This window comes from Mchenga conophoros, linkage group LG23 (genome assembly GCF_057382185.1).
Source record: "Mchenga conophoros isolate Kocher_MC1m ecotype Shallow Benthic linkage group LG23, M_conophoros_male_GT1.1, whole genome shotgun sequence".
NCBI lineage: Eukaryota > Metazoa > Chordata > Actinopteri > Cichliformes > Cichlidae > Mchenga > Mchenga conophoros.
In genome coordinates, this window is record NC_140547.1 from 12,971,914 (window position 1) to 12,997,814 (window position 25,901).

The window sequence follows — 25,901 nt, forward strand, 5'->3', positions numbered from 1 at the left end:
GTAGATCTGCACACTCTAAAACACTGAGTGCTGCATGTGCTGCTCTAATTAGGACTGTTCCATCCAAACAAGGCTACAACATAAATCGTCCTCATTATCCTGCTGTTTTAACTGGTCACTAATGTGCTGCCTACTACAAACATACAGGCTCAGTAGACCCAAAGGAAGTGATTAAGGACATGCTAATTTGTATTACCTTTGGCATAAATTGACTTTCAGTGTGAACATCCACAAGAGATATTAATTAATTTGAAAAGTGCTTTACAAATACAATATAGTCCACATTTCAGTGTAGAAAAAATAACGATAGTTTAATAATGCCTAAGAGTTTTCACTATTTTTTTTCTCCGTTTAAACCTGCGAAACTTGCCAAAGTAATAAGACAGCATCTATGTGATTTTCATCAATCTATTAGTTGGTTATTAAACAGATTGTTTCCCTTTGTAAAGTAACTTTACAGCAACTCTCGGTTCATTGTCACGCAGCGAAAAGTTCAATATTTCCCTCACAGGAAGTAAAGCAGGACTGTGTTATCTGTTTTTAGAGTTTTAGCGCTACTTTGAAACGTTTCTTTAAATGCTGGCCTTTGCTTTCAGTGAAGTGCACACATGCAGATTCTGGTGGTGAGATGATTGACAAGAAAGCGCTGATTTCTAGCATTTTTTGTGACAAGTGGGAATTTGTTGTAAAACACAGCAAAGTTTTAAAATTCTTTGATGAAGAAAAAATGAAACCTGTTTTCAAATCAAACAATTTCTTCCTCGTTCTGTCAGAGGCAGCATAACCTTTGTTTTTGTACACAGTTTAGACAGTTTATACCACTTAGAAGTTTTCTGCTTACCTTTCATGGTGCTTCTTTCATGAACTATGCATCAGTGCAGAGACTCCACGCCTGCAGGATACCTGTGATATCAGTATTTTAATGTGTTGTTTTCTTTTTGTTGTTGTTTTTTAAGTCATTTCCTTCTCTGCATACATGACTGCACTGTGTGAGCATCCGTCCAAGCTCTAAATTAAAGTTTGCAGTAAGGCACTGATGTACATTGATTAGCAAGGGAGCAGGATATTGTGCTGACGAAATCAAAGGTCGCACAGAAAATGTCAGAATTTGCAAAGATGTAAAAAAAAAGCATTGTGGGGAGAAAAAAAACCCCCTCAGAATATCTTCCATACAAATCCTTTAATCAATCCAGCAGTTCAGCATCCTGCAAAGCCTCAGTGATTCATGTTCCTGGTGATGTGAAGATGACTTTGAAATACAATGCTGAAAAAGATGAGGCTGAATAATTTGCTTTAACTTTCACTCTTTTTTACTGTCCTGTTTATGGCCGCTGGCTGTTATCCTCTCTGACCTCCATTTAACAATGTTAGCTTTGTTATCTTCATTTTTTATCACTTTTCTGACAAATGTGTTTTTGTCCTTTGTCTGGCACGTTGCAACTATAATATAAAACGCTGTATTATTATATTAAAAGGCTTTTGTTAAGCACATGCAATTAAAAACCTGTGAATCAAAGTTAACTAATGATTTTTTTTAATATTACACTTCACTTCTATAATATTTCTTCTGAAAGCTTTTTGGTGATTTCATACTTTATCTAGCTCAACACAATGCCTCCACCTGACCCTGAAGGTTGTGCAGTGACTGAATTTTTTTAAAGGTGGAGGAAAGATAAGTGAAAAACAAAATCACAACCACTTTAAATGCTCTGATGTTACATTTTTTTCGTGTTGCTGCAGAGGAAAGTTAGATTCACATATGAATCTTCTAATCAAAATGCACATTCAGCATTTCATGTATCAACTTACACCAGAGAGCTATAAGCACGGGCTATAGATATTTTGTATGATGAAAAAGTAGCTGCATTATATGCCCGAACATAAGGTACAGTGAATGTGTCCTATGACCAAGCAGTTTTGGAGACATGTCTTATACAGTATGCATAATGAAAAGAATGTTTATTTTTTACTTGGCACAGTAAGTTTCTTTAACTTTTAATAGTTTCCACTTCTGATGTTTGTCCACCATGAACTGTGCCAAACCAAATAAGAAGAGCTTGCAAACAAACAGTTTTAAAGGGCTGAACATGAAGATAGGTTTGCATGCTTTCTGCAACTGAATGCTATTTCCAAGCTGCAAACTTGTATTCATGGTTATTATAACAGAACGTGAATGCAGCCTACACTTTAAAGTCAAGTGTATCGCATTTGATACATTAATATTATTTTATTTCATCAGAAGGATCAATAAACATTTGATTTCTTTTAAAAATCAAGATTTTTCTGGGAATTATTTCATGTTTCAGGCTTTAAAGGCCTGTGATAGTCAATATTAGAGAAAAAGCTTTGATATAACCTGTAGAAACGTGAGAAGGTTAGTGATGGAAACACAGATGTACCTGACTTTCAGTCAGGTGACTGCAGCTCAAATCCCGTTTGTCTCAGTTCCTTCAACTGAAGGTTTCCTCTGTTTAAAAATGCATTTCCTCCTCACTGTTATTAAGAGTTTAGTCATGAAGAGTTATTGGGTTTGTAAGGCTCTTCCAATATAAAGTCTTAGCATACATTGATGCTGTATAACCAGAATCCTTGATTAACCCGGGGAAAGCGTTCAAAGTGCAGAGCAGGCCAAGAGTGCACCTAGGATCTTCTGATCAGTGGTCGGATGCGTTATCCATTCCACCAAGGGAGAAGTCTACTTGTCGTGTTTATGCTGCTATCAATAGTATACAGCGCCACAAAATCAAATCAGAAATCAGTGCTTTGAATCCCATGTTGTCCTTAAACAAGGCTAATGACTTTCATATGATGGGTTAGCTTGACCTACAGGTTGCAGGGAGTGCCACTGGCCCAGTTCATCAAGAAAATGTCACTTTTTCTTTAGTCTGGCATTTAAAATGTGTGCATAAAGGGACAGAAGGAATAACACATTCTTTAAGCATGGAGTGTGGTTTGATGCTGTGGACATGTGATGTTGGTGACAGCTTATTGTGACTTAGAGTATGGCCTTGCTGAACGGGAAAAGCAACTTAAACAGAGCTAAATCCTTGTTGAACAGATGTGAGCCAGATGTTACTGCCACAGAGACCCCCACGATAGATTTAACAAACAAGTGGACTGCTACACGAGCCAGATATAGATGTATGTATTCAAAGGAGGAGCAGAGGAACATGCAGTTGTTGTTCCATCAAGCAAGATTAAGCCATCGTCTCTTTCACCACGTCGATGTAGCAAAAAATTTATTCACTCAATGTGCGTATTTATATGAACGGATGAAACTGATTAAGCATCTTGCACTCATCAGATTACATTCCATACATGCAATGCTACAGCCGAGATGATGAAGGTTTTTCATGCTTTATCATCGCTGATATTTTGGAACTAAAAGCAGTCGGATAGAGTCTGGGAAGCTTTAGCAGAGGCAGGTGTGTACCCATGGAAAAAGGTGTTCGTAACAAACAAATAAATAAAAACATTAACCAGATGAAGAAAATCTGAATGAAATGAGAATCAAATGGTAATAAGAACAGCGTGGTGGTACGGTGGTTAGCAAGAAGGTCCTGAGTTTAATTCCACCATCAGGCCGAGTCTGATGGTGGGGTCTTTCTGTGTGGAGTTTGCATGGGTTCTCTCTGGGTACTCTGGCTTCCTCCCACAGTCCAAAGACATGCAGTTAGTGGGGATAGGTTAATTAGAAACTCAAAATTGCCCATAGGTGTGAGTGCGACTGGTTGTCTGTGTCTATGTGTTACCTGTCCAGGGTATACCCTGCCTCTAGCCCTAAGATAGTTGGGATAGGCTCCAGACCCCCTGGGACCCTGAAAAGGATAAGTGGAAGAGAATGGATGGATGGTAACACACTACAATAAGCAGAGGTCATTATTCATGAGCATTATTTATTGCTTCAGATCATTGCATTTAAACAACAGTACAGTATGTATCTAAAATCTCAAATGAATCCAACAAATGAAGTAGTGGCAGGCCACGCAGGCATAAAGTCACATGATTCTGTTCAGTCTGCAGAACTAACTCTGCTGAAGTGAGTGTAGAGCATGCAGCTGCTGTGGAGGGCATCACATTATATTCTATTTAAACAATAGTACCTTTTAAAAACGGGAAATGGCTTTCTTGCAAAGGGTTGATGAGAAATGTGAAATGTATTTCATATGAAACAAATATAAAGAAAGGGGTCGGTCATCTTAGCTTAGCATAAAGACTTAAAGTAGAAGGAAACAGCCAGATTGGCTCGGCTTGTTTGTTTCATTTTCTTGGAAAACTTAAAGTTTCCTCAAAGTTCGTTTTCCTGCCCGTGAAACATAGACTGTATAGAAAACACAAACCACTATGATGAAACTCCAAAAGCCGACATCAGCTCATCACACATTTCTTTACATGGTAATCTGTAAAGAAATGTGCACAGCTTACAAGCTCCAGGTGCTGCCCTTCAGCAGACTTCCCCAATGTAGCCAATCAGAATGAAATAAACATCATTCCCAGCTCTAGTCTTTATGCTAAGATAAGGTCTGAACACTGGAGAGCGTCACTACTTACTGCACAGAGAGAGCAGCGTTAATCTTCTCATTACACTCTCAACAAGAAAGCAAATAAAATATTGCCAGAATATAAAATTATTCATTTAGCTCATCGGAATTTTATTTAATGTAATGTGATGAGACCCTTGTCACTGAGACCCTCGTCTCTCATGATAACCTGATTAGTTCAAATCAGTCTTTTAATTACATGACAAAGAGTGACTCTGCTCAAAGCAACCAGATATTGGTTAATAATATTTGCAAGTTATTATCAAAGCTTAGAAACAACAAAGTAACCTAAAAAAATGTCAACATCTCTAAAGCTTAAGCTACTTGGATCATTTCCTAATCCAGTCAATAAAGCGCTAGACTAGAGTAATACTGGTGCTGTATATGCTTTACATAGATGAACCTTACTGGCTTAGTGGTGCCTTTCTAAAAGCTGAGCGTATATACATTTTTCCCAAACTACTACCACACTTGCATACATACAGGATTCTCTACACGAGGACTTGGTAACAGAAGCTGCCACTATCACGTTAGCTTTAAATCGTCCCCCGTTTTATAGGACCAACGGAAACAGGAACAAAACAGTAAATGAGAACTCGCCGTACGAAATGGAGAAAGTCAGCGAAAGCAAACAAGAAGCAGAAACGTTCAAGTAAAAGCTGAAAAACTGGCTTTTGATAAATGTAATAGCAGAGGATTTCAGTGCATTCATAATGAGTTATCACACTCTGAAGGCAACATATTAAGCATGGCTATTCATCTGCTTTTAACAAGGAAGCAAATTTCCATGTGCCCGGGCCCAGCTTCGCAATCCCGGACCTCCGGCCCATTTGTACAAAGTTCGAGTTACAAAGGAGAAAAAAGCCGAGTTCGAGTAATAACACAGGTGCATCTTTTGCATAGCATTTGGCTTTTGCTGAGCCATCATCGAATGTAGACTCAAAGAGAAAATATAAATGCCAAATGCCAAAAAATTTAAAAGATCACAATGTGGCAGAAACGAATCAATAACTGAGTGGTAAAGTGTGACAAATTAAGCTTTTTTTAATCATGTACAAACTCTAAGCAAACATGGCAAATGTTCTTGAAGCAACGCACATGCAATGTTATCGAACTAGCTAAAAAACATGTCAATGACTCAAGGACTAAGGACTTCTCTGCTGATCTCTGCTGATCACTGGCTCCCTATTGAGATACGTAGCCCAGTACACCAGGTTGAAGGTCCCAAACAGCACGGGGAACACTATCCTGGCCATCTTATCAATCTTGCTGACACTGTTGTAAGTCTTTTTGGGGTCTGGCGCCTTGGTTTCAGGCAGTTTGAGCTGGACAGCCGTGCTGTTTGAAATAGTTGAGATGGACGCGTCCTTCGTTAGGTTGGTTGTGTAATTCACACCAGCTGAACAATTGTTGTTTGGCTTCTTAGACAGAGTTAAAGGGTCTTTCTTCTGTAGAGAAGCAAAATAAAACATTGATTCAATATGCATAAGAAAAAGTGGCACATTCATCATTGAACATAATAAAACAGGTGGATAATATCACAGGCACTCACACACATACACAAGAGCTGAAGGTGAACAATAAAAGATGGCTGGTGAGATCTGAAGGCAGGGATCAACGTCCTTGGGCAGTAATGAACTGGCACTGTGCCACAGCACCGGCACACTGAGCAGAGGAGATATTGATCCGGCTTTTTCAACTTCTACGCATCGCCCAATTCATCTCTTACTTTATTATTATTTGGGAAATAAAAATTTTCACTGCGCCCCCTTTTTCTTCTCTCTCCCCACAGCAGATGAAAGCACGGTTTGGCATACCGTGAACAAACTTCAGCGTTTCTCCAATTTTATTCCACTGAGGCAGCACTGATAATAACTTATTTAAACATAATTGACTAAAGAAGAAAGCTGTGTAATTGCTCCTCCTAATCGAGCCAAATGTACTGCCTGAACCATTATCTGTATATAAAAGATGGACAAGCTGAAGCTGAAATTCTTCTAATGATCAGCAGGGGGCGATAATTTTCTTTGGGAAAATGACAGAACATTTTATTTGACATATGACCTCAGTAAATGTTTTCTGATGCGTTTATGGTGTCGGGCGCTAGTTTCACGTCAAATCTAACACAGCATAAGTGGATAATGTAAATCATGGTCTTTATTAGAGTCAATATGTACAACAAATCAGTGTCTTCAGTTTCTCTGTCACATCAGCCCCTACCAACCTGTCACTAATGCGGAAAACCAAGATGATGGTCAAAATCAAGTTAAGGCTTCACGCCAGGACCTCATAGACCAACCCAAACCATCACAGTCTTTTATATACAGTTTATGGGCTACACACAAACATGCAGTAAATTTACACACAACGCATTATGTCTTAACTAGTTAGTTTTTCATTCAAACATATCAAGGGATCCCCTAACAGAGGCATGTTGTACAGCAGCGGTCCCCAACCTTTTTTGCGCCACAGACCGGTTTAATGTAAGACAATATTTTCAAGAACCAGCCTTTAAGATGTCGCAGATAAATACAACAAATGAAAATGATACGACTAAGACAAAAACAATTCATAACACAAGGGAAAAGACCCAGAGAAACCGAGTTAATGATAAAAACCTTGAAAACCATAAATTTCACACCCGAGCCTCAACTCTCGCGGCCCGGTACCAAACGATTCACAGACCCGTACCGGTCCATGACCTGGGAGTTGGGGACCGCTGTTTTACAGGACCTTTATTTTTAAATAAAGTGAGCTTGGCTCTATCAAATATATTGAGCTGTAACAACCAGCTGTAACACTGAGAATACAGGCCAACTTTATGTGAGGAAAAAAATCAATTTTCCAGCCTTCAATATTGACTTTAAAAACTACATCAAGATCTGAAAATGTATTTTCAGTTTTCCTGTTCCAAGAATTCCACTGTAGTTAATCAACAAGAATGTGAGTCGAGGGCAGGTTGGAGCACAGCACGTACCTTTGGCATCTGGGCCTCCATTGCTTTTTTCCCATCCCACGCCCAGCTCCTTTTGGTGAAATAATTAACTGTGGCAAATTCAATGAGGGCAGAGAAGACAAAGGCATAGCACACCGCGATGAACCAGTCCATGGCAGTCGCGTAAGCCACTTTAGGCAGCGAGTTTCGAGCGCTGATGCTGAGAGTGGTCATGGTGAGCACTGTGGTCACACCTGGTGGTGCAGAAAACTGGGTCAGTTTTACTCACCACACTTGCTCTTCAGTTTCTATTCCAGCAGATTAAGTCATAAAAACAGGGCACGTATCAAAGTATTAAAGGCAGATTGTGAAGCCGAGTCACAGAAAAAGACATTTAGGAATATTCACTGCACTCATTTCCCAGCTTTATATTCCCACAGCACATGAAATTTGCTAACATTATGTAAAATATCTGAATTCATTTGATTTCTCTCCTTTTTTCAAACGTACCAAACACGGTCCGTGCTGGCACCGATTCGCGGTTTAGCCAAAAGGAAACCTGTGACAGGATTACAGTCATGAAGCAAGGCATGTAGGTCTGAATGACAAAGTAGCCGATCTTCCTCTTTAGGTAAAAGTGAGCCATCATCACGGTGTATTGACCTGTGGAAAACAGCAGAAATGAGCAATTAGTTATTTTAGTTACTCAATTCCGTATTTTAAAGAAAATAACATGGAGTAAAACTGAGCAAAAACTTCTAAACAACACAAAGAAAAGTGGCATTTATATTTAAAATGCTCTTTTATTTGGAAACACAAAACAAAAAAACGAATTAACCAAAAAAAACTTTTGGCCACTTGGGGGCACTGTAACCTGTCAGTGCAACACTTTTAGGATAAACAGTTGCATTAACCTTCTATTTGAAGTCATGTTATTAGCCACCTGAGAATGCTGGTCCAACCTCCCGTCTTCTTTTAGCTTTTGTTCTGGTCTCCACTAACTTTGGTTCTGCCTACCACAGCTGAACCACTGCAGGCCAGAGGTTCCTAACACATAGTTTATAAATACATTTTTCTCACATGTATGTTAGGAGTTACTTGCGTCGGGTATCACGTCTGACCCCTTAATCTCTGAGACCTTTTACCTTTCCTGAAACATGTGGCCTGTGAGCAGTTGCTACATCGTCACTCTGCACTCTGTGCTCTACATCAAACCACCCGACAATGCCCTGGCCATCATCCAAATGTGTGAATTCGATTATTTAAAGAAAAAAGGTTTGTGGGGAACTCATCATATCTCGTTAACCAACTGAAGATTTCATTTGAAGGATTTTTTATTTTTTTTCCCAAAAATCCTGTTGAGCCATGGAGTCTGATAAACTATAGAAAATCCACAGATGACTGCTGCTTTCTCCTGGCAAAATCCGATTTTTCTGTCTCACTAATCCCTTGTCACAATCTGCATCCTGTATATCTCTCTCTCGCTTCCTCCCCTCTCTCTCTCTTTCTATGTGCATGCATGCGTGTGTGTGTGTGTGTGTGTGTGTGTGTGTGTGTGTGTGTGTGTGTGTGTGTGTGTGTGTGTGTGTTTCTGTGTGTGAAAGACAGTCCATCCCATTCTGTCAGGCCAGGCCTTTGATTGGGGACGTACATCCTTGCCTTTGCTGAGCGAGAACACTAAAACAGACCTGGATCAGCGGTGATTACAAGCAGGTGCACAGATGACTGAAGCAGAGGGGGGCTGAGAGGGACCGCAGGAAAGTTTTGTGAGATGCAACAACGAGCATCATGTTCTTAATGAAAAGGGCACCTGTGCTGCCTTCGCTCCGAGGACTAGCAGTGAGCAGCCCTGCTCCGTGGTGGCACGGCCGGGCGAACCCCGCTCTGATCTGACCGCCTGCTGGGATTGGAAGTGGATGGAAATCTCCGAGGCGTGAAAAAATGCAGTTGTGGTGGATTTTACTGTTTGGTTTTTGGAGTGTCTGTGGAGAACTGCCATTCATAGCAGAGAACAACGCAGCTATGTTGGTCAACTGGTGAGTACATTTCGAAACCATCTGTTGAGCTTTGCCGCTTTTAATTGTAACCCGGTGTCTTTAACCAAGTGAAATCACAAGTATTCTCAGCTCAGCTCCTGCTCCTCTTCTCACATCATCCTCAGCTTAGCTTGTGAGGTCAAAGGTCATTTCACTGTGAGCACCTTGCTGAGCTATTCTCGGCTTGTTAAAGAGGGCTTGCACCCCAGATTAGTGATACTAATTAAGGACACGATGGCTTTGTGTGTCTGCCCTCTTTAACCAGTCTGAGCTGCAGGGGTGTGTAAAGACAGAATTGCTGTCTATGGCAGAATCTCATCGGTTACTGAGTCTCGGTCTTCCTCCTGTGTAAGCATAGCTGGCTTATTCTTTTTACCATCTAAGAAGCATGTGACGTGCCTCTCGACAAGTGTTCACTTTTCATACACCAGCCAGTGTAAACACCGGCTTGCACTGGCAGATACTGGATCAAGATAGCTATTTCTGTATACATCACACTATAGGAACTCCTCCTCTGTGACAGACTCTCCACCAACAAGCAGCAGAATTGTATTATTGTACTTCTTTACATAACAGAATTAAGCAGATGCCATTTGCCCCCCACCCCACATGCCTCCACTCCAGCAGCCAATCCCTGCGCTGTGACGTCACTTAGTAAAAGCACAACTGATGGGCCTGCAAACGGATTAACCCTACAGACCCAATGGCTCAGACCACGGATAAGTGATTTTTTTTCACCCCCCCTCCCCTTCCCAGCACCATCCTATCTCTTCTCTTTGCAGAGACAGCTGGCTATGTGTGGGAGGCATCCTCAAATCCTTGTGATTCATTCATTGTCTCTATCCTGCTTGATTTGAAAACAGTTTCTTCACACAATATCTTTGGAACACTATAATAACACGGATAATAGGGTGGAAGTGAGGGCTTAACACAGCCTGAAGCTGGGGTATGACCGCTGCAGTAAGAAGGGAAATAACGGCGAGAGCTAAGAAGTTAGAGGTCGTGTGTGTGATGCTGTGGGATGGTTCATCTGTAATCTGAGTCCATTTACTCTTCGCTTTACCTCGGCTGGTGTAGATGTCCTCTGTGCCCGCGTCCTGACCAATCAGGTGATACTGGTTGAGCCGGGACCCTTCCTCCGCAACCACCACCGAGTCAGCCGCTTTCTCGGTCCACCTGTAAACCACCTCCGAGACCGGATAAGCATCTAAGAAAACAAAACACAAAGATGTGCAGTCTTTTAAGACTTTGTTTCAATTTTATTTGGATTTATATCAGGAAGTAATTTTATCCAGTTTCATTAACCGCCATGTTCACAGTTGGTTTCAGCGCAAACAAAAAAGGACAGAAAAAAACACTACAAACTTTTAAAACACCATTTAAAGGACTTTTCAACACCTACGCATTTCAGATTAGGCGTTGAACGCAATACTTACTGTTCATCAGAGAAAAAAGAACTTATCTGATATTCGCCTGGACTCAGTTTTAATTACATCGCAAAAATATTCTTGAATCTCCCATTTATGAGAAACAGTCCAATAACTAATATCACTCTTTGCTTCAGGAACAATTCTTTAAAATAACATAAACATCGATAATGTCTATGTCCAGATTTGACCTTTAACCTTCTACATAAACTCCCCGAGTCTTCCAGTTTTATAATAACTGCTGAATGAATTCTTGAGTTGTGATCAAAAACACGATTTGTTTAAAATGTGGACACATGGCTGAACTCATTAACTGCAGGTGAAGAGTGTGTTCATTCTCTGCAGCTTTGTGGAGACTCGATAAAAGACATCGTAATGTTGCTCACTGGTTTTGGAGCTCTACATTCTGAAGCCTCGGTGCTAATATGTTGGCCGTGGTGTTCTTTCGGCAGCAGAAAGTGGCCAAGGTTGGGTACAGAGTTTATAGGCGCGCCACACAGACATGAATGCCTGCTAATTAATTCTCAGTAGTAAGTAAATAATTAAGTAAAATCCTAGAATTCAGTCACCAAAACTGGAGACTTTTTGGACGTGCATTAAACACTACAGCAGCGATGCATGTCTTTGTAGCAGCCTGTAATAACGCTTACTCGTGTCGACTATTTTAGCTGGCTTTGCTACTTAGCTTGTTTTAAACACGGCACTCTGAATATCTGTAATAAACAATAAAACTACCATCAGTGATATCGCTGAGGTGAGACATCTGCACAGAGTCCATCAAAGACTCAAAGAGGTTTGAGATGACTAAACTCCAAACCTCATTACAGAAACTACCTTTATGTTGCCAACATCATTTATATTTCTTTAATTTCATGAATAAAAGGAACTCTGAAGCATGCAAGCGTGAGAGTAGCACAGCTGTTTCAGTGGGTCTGTCATTAACTTTAGTTTGCTTCGTCCTTCCTGTCCGTCAAAGTGAAAAACGCTGAAGTGACTGACTGCTTCTGACGCTTTCAGAAAGGATTCGAATATATTATTAGAACAGAAATAAACGGTCTGCTGAATGAATGTCATGTCATGGATTAAACAACACACTCGCACACATAAGCCCCCCCCAAAAAAAAAACAACAACAAACAAAAAAAAGAACAAAAGTCCTAATGCCACACGAGCCGTCCACCCACGGTGCATGTTCACAATATTATTTTGTGTCCCCTGTGAGCTTTTACTTCCTGTTAAGCAAAGATGAGTTTGATAAATGACATGTTACGTGAATGAAATTATGTAAGAGCTGCATTTTTAGTCACGTCAATGTTCAGATACAGGTGCTGTTTAACAGGAAAAGCAAAAAAAAGTTCCAAATGACTGACAAATGCTAACTTACTGAGTATGATCCAGAAATCCAAAATGTGCCGCAAATATCCAGCAGTGTTCATGCAGATGCACTAAAAGGGCCCCAGTCCCTGGATTTTGAGTTCATAGTTTCTTTCTTCTCGAGAATGATTTATGTGATTTATGGACTCTTTATGAATTCTTCATTCTTCTTTGCTTTAAGTTGATCTCTTTGTGTTTTTATATGTTTACTTTACTCCTTGTCAGGTTTATCTACCGATGATTTTGTGGAGTTTGTTTTTAGTTAGCTTCCTCTCTCTTTCTCCTCACTCTTTTGTATCTTATGTCCAAATTTGCTTCGTTTTTATTTTCTTAACTTATTTCAGCTGCGTCTTTTTTTTTTTTTTTACCTCTGGTGTATGTACAGCCTCAGTCTGAGTCAGAGTGTCTGTTTGTCTTCCTTATAGTTGCACCTCCATTTGTTTAGCTTCTGTCTGAAAATCCTTCATTTTTGTTTTCTATTCATTGTGTCAAAAGCTACACTTGCAAAACATTTTTCTTAATTTATCACGAAAGTGTCCTCATGATGAAAGTCAGTTACTTAGCTAAAATAGTGATAATACCAGAGCTCTTTGAAAGAAAAGTCACCAGTGTGACTTCATTACACAGAGATTAAGCTGAAGTCGCTGTCAAGAGCTCGTGTGTGGCTCTAACATAATCGCCCTGATGTTATATGTGGCACAGTGAGGGGGATTGCTGTGACACGTCAGACTCTTCCTTTTGCTGCCACTACCTCTTCATCCTCGTGCATTTCAAGCTCAATCTTTCATTCATAGCTTCGTTTTAGAAACAAGTGAACTCTGCAAAACGCAAAGGCGGCGATCCCACGCACGATCCCAAGTACAAACTCCACACGTACTGTACAGTAGATGCATCTGTGTGTCTTTCTCTCTCAGTTGTACCGCAGTGCAGAATCCAATCTAACAGTGTTGCACTAATCCAGCAACTGTGGTGTTAGAAGACTTCACTGTAATTTAGATTGACCCCAGTCAACCAGGCTGTGGATTATCGTCTTAAAGAGGCTCCGCGTTGCCTCGAACGAATCTTTGTACATCCGAGTCACAGAATACATTACGCGCTGCACCTACTGTAACACTTCACCCACACTTAAACAGTTCAGAGAGCTTTGTCTGTAGATCGAGGCTTATACACTTGTTGGGAGACAAAAGACCTTTATATAATGACTAAGCCATTCATTGCTCTAAAATAGAAAAAATGAACTTTAAGCCAGTGTCATCACAGACTGAGGGTTATATATGGCACTTTGCTCAAAACCGCTTTCTGCACAGGCTGAAAAGGAGTCTGTGCTTTTTTAGAGAGTTTCTTAAAATATAAAAACGATTCAGAAACAACAGCCACAACGTCGCTGTTTTCCATCCTGCAGGTTGGAGGACTGTCACCTCGTTCTAAAGACTGACCTCAGAGTTATCATTAAAATGGAGAGAAAGCCCAAGATACCGTAGATCACACTGGTTATGAGTCTGAAAGAGATCGCTGCTTTAGACTAAAAGTATTCTTGAAAATAAAGTTAAGCCACAAACTGTCATCTTTTACACTCTTTCCAGTCTTCAAGCTAATGGTAATTCCCCAAATCAAACTACACTGCAGTCTGGAAACTCTAAGTAGCACTTTTTGCATATTGGCTTTCTTAATGAAAACTCACCCTTTTCTTTTTCCATAAATCTTTATGATTGAGTTCCAGTTTCTTTGTTTGTATCTGCTATTTACTAGAACTTACTCACTGTCGGAGCCTCAAGTGGGCGTTCAAGGAACTGCAGATTTTAGCTTTCTTTTTTTTTTAAGCCCCAGAGGGTGTTGGTTGTTTACAACAGCGTACCTTAAAGGTCAGTGTGAACAAACCTAAAAACAGGTGAAACACTTCCGTTGTGTCAACCCTGATACACTACAGTTCTTAATGACAATGTATGCTCACAGTGAATACACTTTATTCTCTGTAGCCACTTCTACATAACACAACAAACACACAAGACAGCAAATAGTACTTTAAAAAGGTTAAATATGAAAATTTTCTTGGCCACTCATTTCTCTTAAAATAATGCAAAAAATATATATTGTTTTTATGTTATTGATTTACAGATATGTAGGAAGATTTGGACCTGATTTGGTTCACCAGCTCGTTCCACATAGTAAAAAACATTTTTATTTTATGGTAACTATGAGAGAAATTCAAACATTTATTACAAATATCAGCTATAAAGTTTAAAAAAATGTTATTGCATTACAGCTGTTGCAACAAAACCACAAACCTTACTGCTCATCACAGTCGGCGAACAAGCTCAAACACTCAGAAACTTCATCTGTAAAACATCTTTACATACAGGAAGTCACTGTACATGTGGCCCATAAAGCAGCCAGTGTACTTCAGACATGCCTGAGAAAATCAGAGAGACCCAAAGGGTTGAAAACACTCATTACCACTCAGCATAGGAGATTTCTTTATTAAAAGACCCAAACATTGAGACGCTTCTGCATAAACTGCAGTGTTAACGGGAGCTGTATATCACAGTAATAGAATCAGGCCTACGTCTGTCTAAAACCTATACGGATACACGTGGACATATAAATACATTTATTAGTAACCAAATTAAAAACATCCTTTTCAAAGGTTTATGTCATATTTTCAGTTTAACTGTGACTCTGTTCCCTGTTTCGGTCCTGATAGTGTTTTCTGCCCATCATTAAGTGCAAAAAAGAGACAAATGAAAGTAAGAAATCATCCTGATAAATGTGGTTTGTGTGCATATATCTGAACATGGAGCACTTCTATTTATCACCCAGAGTGTAATCTAAAATTAGAAAAAACAGCCTTTCACACTGAGTAAGAACGTTCGTCTTACTTTGTTTTGTATTTGCATTTCGGTTCATTTACAGGTGCATGAATGATCTGAGCAATTACTTCAGCTGTGAAAAATTGAGACGCCGGCAAGAACACGACTCCAGATTAGCATTTTCCCATGCTAACACTCAAACATGAGGACAGAATAGTGTCGCAAGAGTCCAGCACGCTAGCGTGCCATGTTAGACTTTTTCTTGTATTATGATGTTTTTTAACGGCGTTTTTACTGAGGTACAAATAAATCTTTGTAAATTCAGGCAAAAAGAAACCATCTGTTATGGCGAGTGAATTGTAATTAAGGCTGTATGACAGTTGGCACACACACTGAGATTGTGAATCGACTGCTGTAGACGAAAACTTCACCAGAATTGTCGGCTCTTTTTCAAAAGTTGGTTTGGAATTTTGGAAGTCGTATGTAAGGAGGTACACTAAGAGAATCAAAGAGACTACAGGTGTAATGTGACTAAAACAAATTAAGATATATACGCATGGTCACGTGGCCACCAGTGTGACCACAAAACAAGACCTGCGTGTTGCTCTGGTGTATTTACATCAGGTAAAGGCTTTCTGTGCATCACACACTTCCTTTAAATTGTGTCACAGCGATGAGCGACAGCAGGCACACAGACACTGGTGGTTGTACAGTTCAGTCCATGAAAGGTGATTAACACAACAGCAAAGGAAAGGTCTACTGTAGCTTTGAAAGCTTTGAGCTCACGGGTGAGTGCTGTCCATTAGGTCAGAGGATTAGCTTGGGTTAATGGAGTTGGAGAAAACAGGATGTATCGCACGTTAACTTTTACAGCTCACAGCCTTTCACCTTCATCACGATAGATCACAACTTAGCAAAGCTACAATAATACATACTGCAGCCACACTTCCATCACTGCTTTTGTTGAGCTTAATTATTTGTGTTATTTGGACAGTTTGGAACGATTTCCACTTATTTTATTTTTGTAGTTAATACTGATGGTTAACATAGCTTTCAGCCTTTGATGGGTTTTCACATTTTTCCATTCAAGGATATCAAATTTTAAAAGAATCTTCACAAAATTAAAGAGATTCTGTTGCTTTTTTGTTACAACTTTTATTGTCAGTGTTTTTTCTTTGTGTATTTGCAATGAGCTGCTGTATGCAATAGACTTTGTCTGTTACACTAAATCTGCAAGAAACCAAGCAACTAGTGCTGTATTTAAACTTACATAATTAATTTAAAGTGGCGCTTTTATGCATTTCCTTATTTCCTGTCATAAATCTTCTGTTCCAGTGGACACTGGCATTATAAAAAGGCTCAGTATTTACACACAAACCCCCTGTGAGCCCAAAGCTCCGCCTGCCAACTGATCTCAGTTCACTCATTTCATCACGGGTGTTATACTGTTGGATCTGTGTGATGTCAGTGAGAGTAGATACATGGCCATTCCCCTTACTTTCGGTTTTAACCTTCTGTTTATGACTGACAGCCAATCAGAGCAAAGCTCGCTTGCCTTAGAATGGAGAGGAGGGGTAGCACTAAGGTCCACCTTGATATGAGGAAGAAAACCTTGATCTGTGAATCATACAATATTAAAAATATGGAGCTAAAAATGAGAAGAACAGCTCCTCTGTGAGGAGGTTTCGATTGTCAGGGATCCCTGATGGACTTCAAGTAGAGTTCATCAACTTCACAGCAGTTGTTCTCTTAATTAGCTGCTGCGATTATCCCTGCACTTGGTTTCACCTGCCGGTAAGGTGACCAAAGTAGCTGTGGGAGCAGCTAAGGGTCAGCATGCGGCAAGCGCACTCATGAGGACTGCGATCACTACGTCATGTCAGTGGCAGGGAAAGCCTCAAATGCTAATCTGAAGCTTACAGAACAGGAGCTCCCCAGATATTTTTGGACCGTGTGAGACAAGCTGACTAACATAGAAGTCACATGGAAGGTGGCGGTTTGGCGGTTCATGTGCAAAAGTATGTCCAGATTTCTAAGGTTACCTTGGTGGTAAATTTAGATTTGGTGTGTGTGTTTATGTCTCTAGCTGCTTCCAGTGTGTGTGCATGTAGGGTAGCTGTTTCAGAAATTTCCCATTAAATGTAGCCGAGCCAGTGAAGGGTGCAGAGGAGCAGCCCTGACATGTTGATTAATGGCTTCATCAGGAGGAGTGTGTCAGTGTCTACATGGCTCTCCTGCACCACCGCAACAATAGCTTTACACCTGAGGGACACGGCCTGTCAAACGCACTAACGTTCATCCGTCCCTATGCCCTCTGCATGGAGAAAGACACTGAAACCGATGCCATGTCAAAACTACATGCTGCTTTTCTTTCTGGTGTAACCCCTTTTTCGAAAAGTTTGCTAACTATTTTAACATCACTCTAGTTCCGGATGCTGACATAAAACATTTACATCACACCTTTTCCTGTATTATTAAAGACTCATTATGTGCAGTGGGCATTTGCTTGAAGGTGCATTTACTTACAGCTTCCAAATTTAAGGGGACAAGCATGAGCATCCATTGGAAAGTCCTCCAGCTGCATGGGACATTCAGCAGAGATGGTAAGCCTGAAAGAAAAAGGCAGAAAATGAACTGACTACATCATTATCATGATCACCTCGTTCACAATTAAACACAACCCCTTATTATAAATTGTGTTTAATGTTGTAAGCAGCCATTTATAAACAGAAATCTCCCTTTGTCTTCATTAGTGTCTCAAATAATTAACGGTAGAGCGAAAAGCAATTTTCCCAGTGTAGAGCAAAAAGCATCTGAACCAGCAGAGGGACCCGTGATGAGCTTTGGTCTGTGGAGAAAGGATGCCACCTGTCTGTGGGAATACAACAATGCACAAATGAAGCTTCAGTGGAAATAAAAACGGGGAAACAAATGAGCTCATGTTGGATCTAAAGTGTGAACACAGCTCAGCCACACAGGCAGCCAGTGGACCACCAGGTCTTATATAACACTGCCATCTGCTGGTCACATGGAGAACAATGAGAGCTGCTACTATTCAAATGAATGCACCATGGTAACAGGACGTGCTATATTTGACATATTTTCTATTTCAGTATACAAATCCTGTGATCACTTGATTAACTTGATTTCTTGTGTACATTCACCTTGTTTCTACTTTTGTATTTGGGGGCGTTGTTTGACGTTTCTTGGTTGTAGTCTAGTTGTGACCATTTAGGAAAGTTTACTAAACTTTGCCCCACGGCTGCTCCTGATCTGCTTGCCTTCATCTGTATGACCCAAACGTTGGATTTGCTCTCTCTGGTGTATTTTTGTCTTACTTGGTGATCATTACAATTCCAGGTGTGGTTGTGACTCTCACATTGATTTAAATAATGGATCATAGTATGTTTTCCACCAAGAATACCTCACAAACAGGGCCGTCAACCTCCGTTAAGTGTATGAATCACATTCAGTCCAGTTGATCTGTGCAACCATTTCAAATATCTAATTTTCCCTTTCTTGAGTAAAAATGTGTGAGTTCACTCGCATTTAATGAACCCCTCTTTTATGAAACAGATGATCAGTCTGCTGCGAGTACATGTGCAATTTATCGCTCATAGTTGATCTTGTGAGGTGTCAAACCTCCACAAATCTAAGGAATTATATATCTAAAAAAACACAAGACTCCAACAACACACTGAAATCTACAGATGTGGATGTCCATATATTTTTATAACAGTGCTGATATTATTTAAAACATGTGCTTATTAATCACATTAAAATAACATATTCTTATATTGTTATACAATATTACTTTTATTTCACTTTTAATACTTTGACACTTGCGCATTAAACATTGTAACGCAATGCAAAGTCTCGATTCAAATGTGCAACGACACCTGCTCGGTCTTGTTGTGCTGAGCAAACTGACGGCAGACAAAACTAAAGAAGATATTTCTGCAATATTTTGAAGTTACTGCAGTTACTTTATATGCAGTACAATATCAAATTAAAGTTCATTTTATTTTTTCCTCAAAGTTTTTAGTTTTGCCACCAATTTTTTTGCAGCAAACGTTAGTTTTGAGTTTTAGTTGACTGTCATAATCCTGCACAGCAGAAGGATTTCTTCATTTTGAACCACATCTGCTGTCTCGGCTGTTTCGTGTGAATAAAATCCACACGGCACAGAGCACGAGCCTCGATGTGAGAGAGAGAATCAAAGATGAATACAGATAAGCTTGGGATTCACTGAATACATCACAGAGCAAAATATACTTTCTAAAAAATTGTCACTGCTCGCTGTGTCTGAATAGGACCCCCTAGTGGTGATTGTGTTATATTGTTACAGCCGATTATCTGACTGGAGGAGTTGAATTTAGGTTTTGTTGTTATTGAAACATGCGACATATGCTGGAAAATATAGTTGTCCTTCTTTTCAGTTTTTTGCTTCACTCCTTTCTTGAACAGAGAATAACATCTTTATGGATTTATAAACCAATCTGTCTAAATGACAGCTCTGAAAGCAAAAACATGCATTAACTATCGTAGTCAAAGGAGCTTGCAAAGAAAAGCGTCTGGACTTCTTTAAGTTGCTTGAAGACGTTTCACCTCTCATCCGAGAAGCTTCTTCAGTTCTAAGGTCAAATGGTGGAGAGTCCCAGATATAAACCTAGTGGGAGTGACCCCCCACAGAGGGACAAAAGGACCCCATGATGATCCTCTAGTCGCCTGAGCCAAGGTGGGAAACTGGGCGTGGGTCCCAATCAGCCAGAGTTTCGGGTGTGTTCATTGTGAAACCTGGCCCCACCTTATCATGCGAATTCCTGAGGTCAGATGGCCCAGGATGTGAGTGGGCGTTAAGGCGTCTGGGAAGGGATCTCAAAACTGGATTATAGATGGCAGAGAGTTGGTGTCGTAAACCCCCGCCTCTGTTCAAAGATGGTCGCTCACAGAGTCAGCTCGCTGACTGAGAACCTTCACAGACATGCATTAACTATCACTTTTCATGGCATTAAATAGATGGAAAACTTGAGAAAGATTATTGATAAAACAGTTTAAATAAATTAAACGTAAGGTAAAAGCATCACTAATATTATCCTGGTATTGTTTCTGCTGATTGCCATGTCAGCACTTACAGTATCGGTACAACAGCAGGTGTTTAATTCTGTCCTGTTTTAGATTAATTACTCCTAAGTGAATCATGTTTGACACACAGCGTTTTGTTTTGAGACTTCTACATCATCAGATCATTTAGTTAGTCAAACACATACAGATGTTAATAAATCATACTGACCAATAAAAAGAGTGCAGGTAAATTACCAGATGATTAAAAGGATGACTGATGCTTTCACTATGTTATTTCACCGAGGTCCATGTTATTGGATTATTAGGAAGTTATTGCGTGTTTTGGGCCATATTGTGCATAATGTGGCATTGCACTGTCTGGAAGAAACCTTCATGTTTCTCTAAGGGATCTTTTCATCCTACAGCAGCTGGGGCACTGCACACTGCAGAACGACGAACGCAGGAGAGGAGAGTAAGACATGGCTAAAATGTTCCGCTAATAACCTCGTTCCCAGAACACAAATGCATTAATGGGCTGCCTTGAACTCGTTTCTAATGGCTCGTAGCGTTGGAAAATGTGCTGTAGATTTGTAGCAATTTCAAAGTAAGAGGATCGATAATGATTTTTGACACGCAGCCATGTCCATTTCCTCAAACTTCCTTTGTTAATATTTGATTTGCAGGATTTATTGACCTGATAAGATGATGACGCAGCACTGAAATGAAAGTGGATGTAAATGAGATGGTTCTATCTAGAATACATTTCTTTCCACAGCACAGAGTCTAATGTATTATGCATCCACAAGCCATTCTCTGAACTAATAATGAGTGGATTAGTATGCTTTATGCAAGGAAAAAATCTCTTTCCAGTTGTTAAGGCGGCACAAACTGAGAACAAGACGCATTCTTGAACTGTATGCATCCTTTGAAAGAGCCAGAGCATGTGAAATCTGGGCTGCGAACAGCTCGTGCTGTTTTCAAAGTAAAGCTTTCTGTGACGTGGTGACAGAGTTAGTTAATAGTAGAGGAGAGAACAGAGCACTGGGTCAAAGCAAACATTTCCAGTTCCCCTGACCTCCAGTTTACAGTGTGAGGACAACATGATGACGCATCAATGCACCACTGAGACACAGAGTATAAATGTGTGGGCTGTATTAGAGCAGCGGGGGTCTTAAAAACCATTACCAAAGGAATATCGCAGACTGATAGAGGTTTCAGTCATCGCTCCAGGTTTAATTGGATTATACAATATCTTTAAACATGGCTAGCCAGCTCTTATGAGTCAAGGTTTGTAATGTAAGACTGGCTGGAAAAGAAATGCTTTCAGTTCAAGCTGGATAAAACGTTTGCTTACCTCATGGTGTAGAGAAGAGTCCCATCATCCTTCAGCCGCAGCAGCTTGTTAGGTGTAGTCATATTATGTGCAATGGACTTTTTCCCGTTGAGGAAGAAGGTGTCAGGGGTCCAGATGTTGCTGGCTAGAAGATTATTCAGGGCAAGCATTTCCATCGGGCCTTTGAAGCAAAGTCGCTCATCCTTCCAGCTTTGGCGGAAGAATACGTCGATGGTGTATTCCTGCAGGAAAACAGCTCAGACCCATGAATATGAGAGAAGTCACGTATGCATCTAAACAAATTGATGGAATAAAGAAAGTTTATGATGATTAACTAGTGCTCAGTCATGAAATTGTCTGTTTCTCCTACAATAGTTCAACAATAGTTCACAGTTCTTACAGGAATTGGTACATTTTGTTCATATATTTTGTGAGGTTTTTTTTCACTCCTTTTTGCATAAAAATGACTAAAAACTGTGATTAGAAGATTATGGAATATTTGCTTCAGATAAAGGAAACAGTATTTGGCATGAGAAACACAAACAAAGCCAATAAAAAGTCATCCTTTGTAAAATATAACAGAGTTACGTGTGATCGCACTCGGGCTCATTTGAGGGTTAAGAAGGAGCAGCAGAGTGATTAGTGAAATCTAACATCATGCAGCTTAGGTTCAGGTGTGATCCCTTCACCAAGCTGAATGTGTGATCGTTGCCTTTTATTGGTGTGTTCAACAACATTATGCAAAAATCAAGCCATATTTCCTGAATCGTGGTTAAGAGGTGAAAAATGGAAACATTTAAATCTGTTCAATTCTGGCACAATTTGGATCACTTTCTTCAAACCTGTGGAACAGGACGGTAAAAAAGTAGACTTGTAATTTCTGTAATTAAAGTTCTGATAAGGCCAGGTTTTTAACTTAAAATATGTATGCATTTAGTATATTTGCAGTGTGATTATTACCATTTCGGTGTCAGAGACCGGACCAAAGCTGGTGACAAAGATGTTGGTTTTGATCTCCGTCACCTTCTCTGTAAGAAAACACAGAACACAGTGAGCCTCCAGAGCAGACATCAGCATCCACAACATCATCTGGTCTAAATATGAGGGACTAGGTTCTTGCTTCTTTGGGCAGAGATTAAAGTTTAACAGGCCAAATCTCTAATTTCATTTTATCTGAAAAACTAATCCAGTGTGACATTTGGGTTTGTAAAATTTAGGTTCTTCCACAAAAAATAAATAAATAAAAATAAAATTAAAAATGGCATATCGTGGATTATTTGATGGGGTGACTGCAGTCCATCTTTTGAAAAGTCACTTCATCTCTGCTATGTTTAATACTGTTTAAGCCACGGTAAGATTTTTATGCCTGCATATTGTTCAGTAATTAATGCATGACACCTTTGAAGCTGGGCCAGTGGGCATTCTCTATATTTTAATGTTTATGTGTTTACACATCAAACCAGATTTTTTTTTTCAGTTTGATAAATATAATTTATGGGAACTTAACTTTACAGTCGCTGCAGAACAAAGGACCCACCGTCCAACCAGAGATGAAGTGGTTCTCTCAAGGTCACAGTAGCACGCTGCATACTTCACAGTGCCATTAAATCATACTTAGCTGAGGTCATAACAGCTCGTCATGTGTCTCGTGAATACAGACTAATTTTCTGGGCCGAGCAGAAGGCAGATGTTGCGGTGCGGAGCATTTTTTCTCTGAGGGGAGAAAATTTGTGTCGAGGTTTAAACATTCGCTGGGCTTACCTCCCAATCCGGGCCGGAGTCTGTTGTCGTAACCATCCAGAAGTCCGTCCAGGATGCGCGTGAAGATGGTAATATTGTCATTTAATTCTGCCTCTTTTGGAGTTATCTCCTGGGAGAAGCTGGAGGAAACACAGAAACAGAAAGCTGATCCTGGACACGGGTGGATTAGAAAAAAAAGGATGTCATATAAACACCTTTAACTTTCTGTAAAATTATTTAAAAATATTGAACAATCAATTCCTATTTATTAAGCAATGAGCTGTGAAAAATGTGCCATTACAGTGTGCTAACATTAAGAGTCAGTTCCTTACCTCAGACGGCAGGTGATGCTCGCAAGCAAGACACAGAACCACAGACGCCTCATTGCAAAGCTGCAGCACATTCCATCGCCCATTCCTGAAAAAGACACACACGCAGTAGTTTAAAACTTGAATACCTTTTTTTATTATTACTGCCAGGGCTAACTCTTAGTTCAAAATAATCAGAACTTAGTTCCGTTTGAGAGCTTTTGAGATGTGACCTTGTTGGCACATCATGTTGCCTTTTTTGGCAGAGGAAACTAAGTCAAATATTAGATGATCTGCACACTGTCCCCCAGAAACTCTGCACTCACTCCAAGCCTATGGGTTCAATAAATCTTTAACAGCTCCACTACAGGAAATGTGTGACAGAATCAATTCAGCATCTCGCAGCGCAGTGGCCATCAGCCTTCCTAAACACTAGGCAACATCTGTAAGACATGCAGATGTTCAGACCTTCAGCGGAGGTGTGACAAGAAAAAATGAAAAGCTGATAAATATCCAGTGCAGCTTTCACGCTCAGACATGCAAACAGTGAGTTCCTTCTTTGTTGGAGCCCCTCTATACCCACCCATCTCACTGCAAAAGCCTCTGTTCAAAGGACTGGTGCTGTGTGAGCTCTGCTGCGTGTATATCCAGGTGAAATGCCTCCACCTGTGCTGCATCTACAAGATTCCTTTCTGCACCACAGCTGGACTCTTTTAACCCGCGTCTGTGTTGCTGTGACTGAAGGTACTCTTCACTGAATCATCTGAAGTCCGACACAGATCTCTACAAGCTGATTAAACTCCCGTGAGGAGGACGGTGTCTGCGGGTCCTTCGTAATCAGCAGCAGCAGCATCAGCAGCAGCAGACCTCGGGGATACTCTTTTCTTTTCTAGCCTGTTCACTAATCCGTGCTACTACATCTCATACTGTAGTGGCCTAAAATAACGCGGTGCTGCACAGGAGCCGAGACGCAGTTACCAAAGCTTACCACACAAGACGATGCGCAGTCAAACTTCTCCGCAGGTCTCTCACACACACGCAGACTGCACTGTTCACAATTTGGCATCAATTCCTAAGGCCGACACCTCCATCCGCGCACAATAACTGTATGTTGGAAAGAGAGAGGAAGAAGATGTGGACTGACTTCACTGTCAGCGAGCTTTATTTCTCCCCAGAGCGATTAAAAGGTTGGCAGCGAAAAAATAAAGGCTTCCCAACACTTGTGCTGACTGACCATCCTTTAGTTTGGTCTCCGAGGAGCCGCGAGCACAAAGCCAGCTTAGCAAAAAATCCAATAGTGTATCCAAAGGAAAAGCTGAGTGCAAATGTAGAGTTTGGTGCGAAATGAGCAGGCGAGCGTGCAGAGAAGCGGGAGGATGTGTGGCCAGTGAGCGGAGGAGAGATGCTGTAGAGGGATGAGAGACGGAGAGGGGAGGGAGGGGGAGGTGGCAGAGGGAGGCAAAAAAAAAGAGGCAAAAATCAAAGTGTCCGTAGTAATAATCCACAGCATGAGAGCCATCAGCAATATTAGCCGTAAAAGCTTTACTTATTTAATGTGAGGTTAAAGCTACACAAACAGAAGTGGCTTATTTTCATTTCAACGCTGTTCTATTGTTTTAACAGGCAGCTGCACTCATGGTATACTGCACTGATCTACTGCTCCCCTCCAGTGCTCTAGTGTATTTGCAAACTACAAATTATTTGTATTTTATCAACATCCAGTGACATCCACCGTACCCACTGTATCTAGACTGTAGTAAAAAGAAGGATGCCTCTACTTCCAATTTATTTATTTAAAAGGGACAATGCAGTTCAACATAGTTCCAATATAGAGCACGAAACTCTGCAATGCTGCACATCACAGTTTATAGCTATTGCTCATTTCCAACCCTTGTCCCTCATTATATATAATACATTTATACTATGTTACAACATTTAGTTACATAAAACCGTAATATATCATCAATATAATATAAAACTATCAAAAATTCGCAGTGTAAGATAAACCTTTTCTCTGTTTTTATAGTGTGTTTTTTTCCGAGTCTGAACAGTAAAGCTGAAGCCCCATGTTTCAAAAGGACAGCAGAGGGCGACTCTTTTTGGTTCGTCTATAGAAGTCTTTGTGAAAAAAGAGCCTACTGCTATCAAAATCTGACCCAAGTAAAGACTTTCCCGATGAGTTTATGTTCTCAGTCACCATTTCCATATTTTATTAATTACAATAAGATTTCCACTTTGTAAATTATGGCCCCAGTTAGAATGAAAAAGAGCAATCAAGCTAACTCTCCTTTAGGGAGGACCCTTTTAGATAAGTTGTCAACTTAAAAAAATTAAAAC

At 40.2% G+C, this 25,901-nt stretch overlaps 2 protein-coding genes across 5 annotated transcripts in view; one reads left to right on the plus strand and one right to left on the minus strand.

The window, feature by feature from the left end:
* Nucleotides 1-3,876: 3,876 nt before the first annotated feature.
* Nucleotides 3,877-24,953, minus strand: gabra5 (gamma-aminobutyric acid type A receptor subunit alpha5). 3 transcript variants are annotated; one of them, XM_085263979.1, is made up of 11 exons: nt 24,799-24,953; nt 24,553-24,668; nt 23,589-23,673; nt 23,278-23,396; nt 22,477-22,544; nt 21,538-21,758; nt 17,646-17,728; nt 10,576-10,719; nt 7,987-8,139; nt 7,519-7,730; nt 3,877-5,989 (listed from the first exon to the last, which is right to left on the minus strand). In XM_085263979.1, exons 3-11 carry the CDS (start codon nt 23,669-23,671, stop codon nt 5,687-5,689), a joined length of 1,386 nt encoding a protein of 461 aa, XP_085120105.1. In that variant the 5' UTR covers nt 23,672-23,673; nt 24,553-24,668; nt 24,799-24,953; the 3' UTR covers nt 3,877-5,686. The 3 variants fall into 3 exon arrangements, with proteins under 3 accessions (XP_085120105.1, XP_085120104.1, XP_085120103.1); XM_085263978.1 differs by having other exon boundaries at nt 24,553-24,953; XM_085263977.1 differs by lacking the exons at nt 24,553-24,668; nt 24,799-24,953 and adding an exon at nt 24,148-24,546.
* The window catches only part of gabrb3 (gamma-aminobutyric acid type A receptor subunit beta3), a 47,296-nt gene continuing 30,469 nt past the window's right edge, over nt 9,075-25,901 (plus strand). For both annotated transcript variants that reach the window (XM_085263972.1, XM_085263975.1), the window contains exon 1: nt 9,075-9,512. In XM_085263972.1, coding sequence (XP_085120098.1) covers nt 9,418-9,512 — 95 coding nt within the window. In that variant the 5' untranslated portion in view covers nt 9,075-9,417. The remainder of the gene's footprint in view (nt 9,513-25,901) is intronic.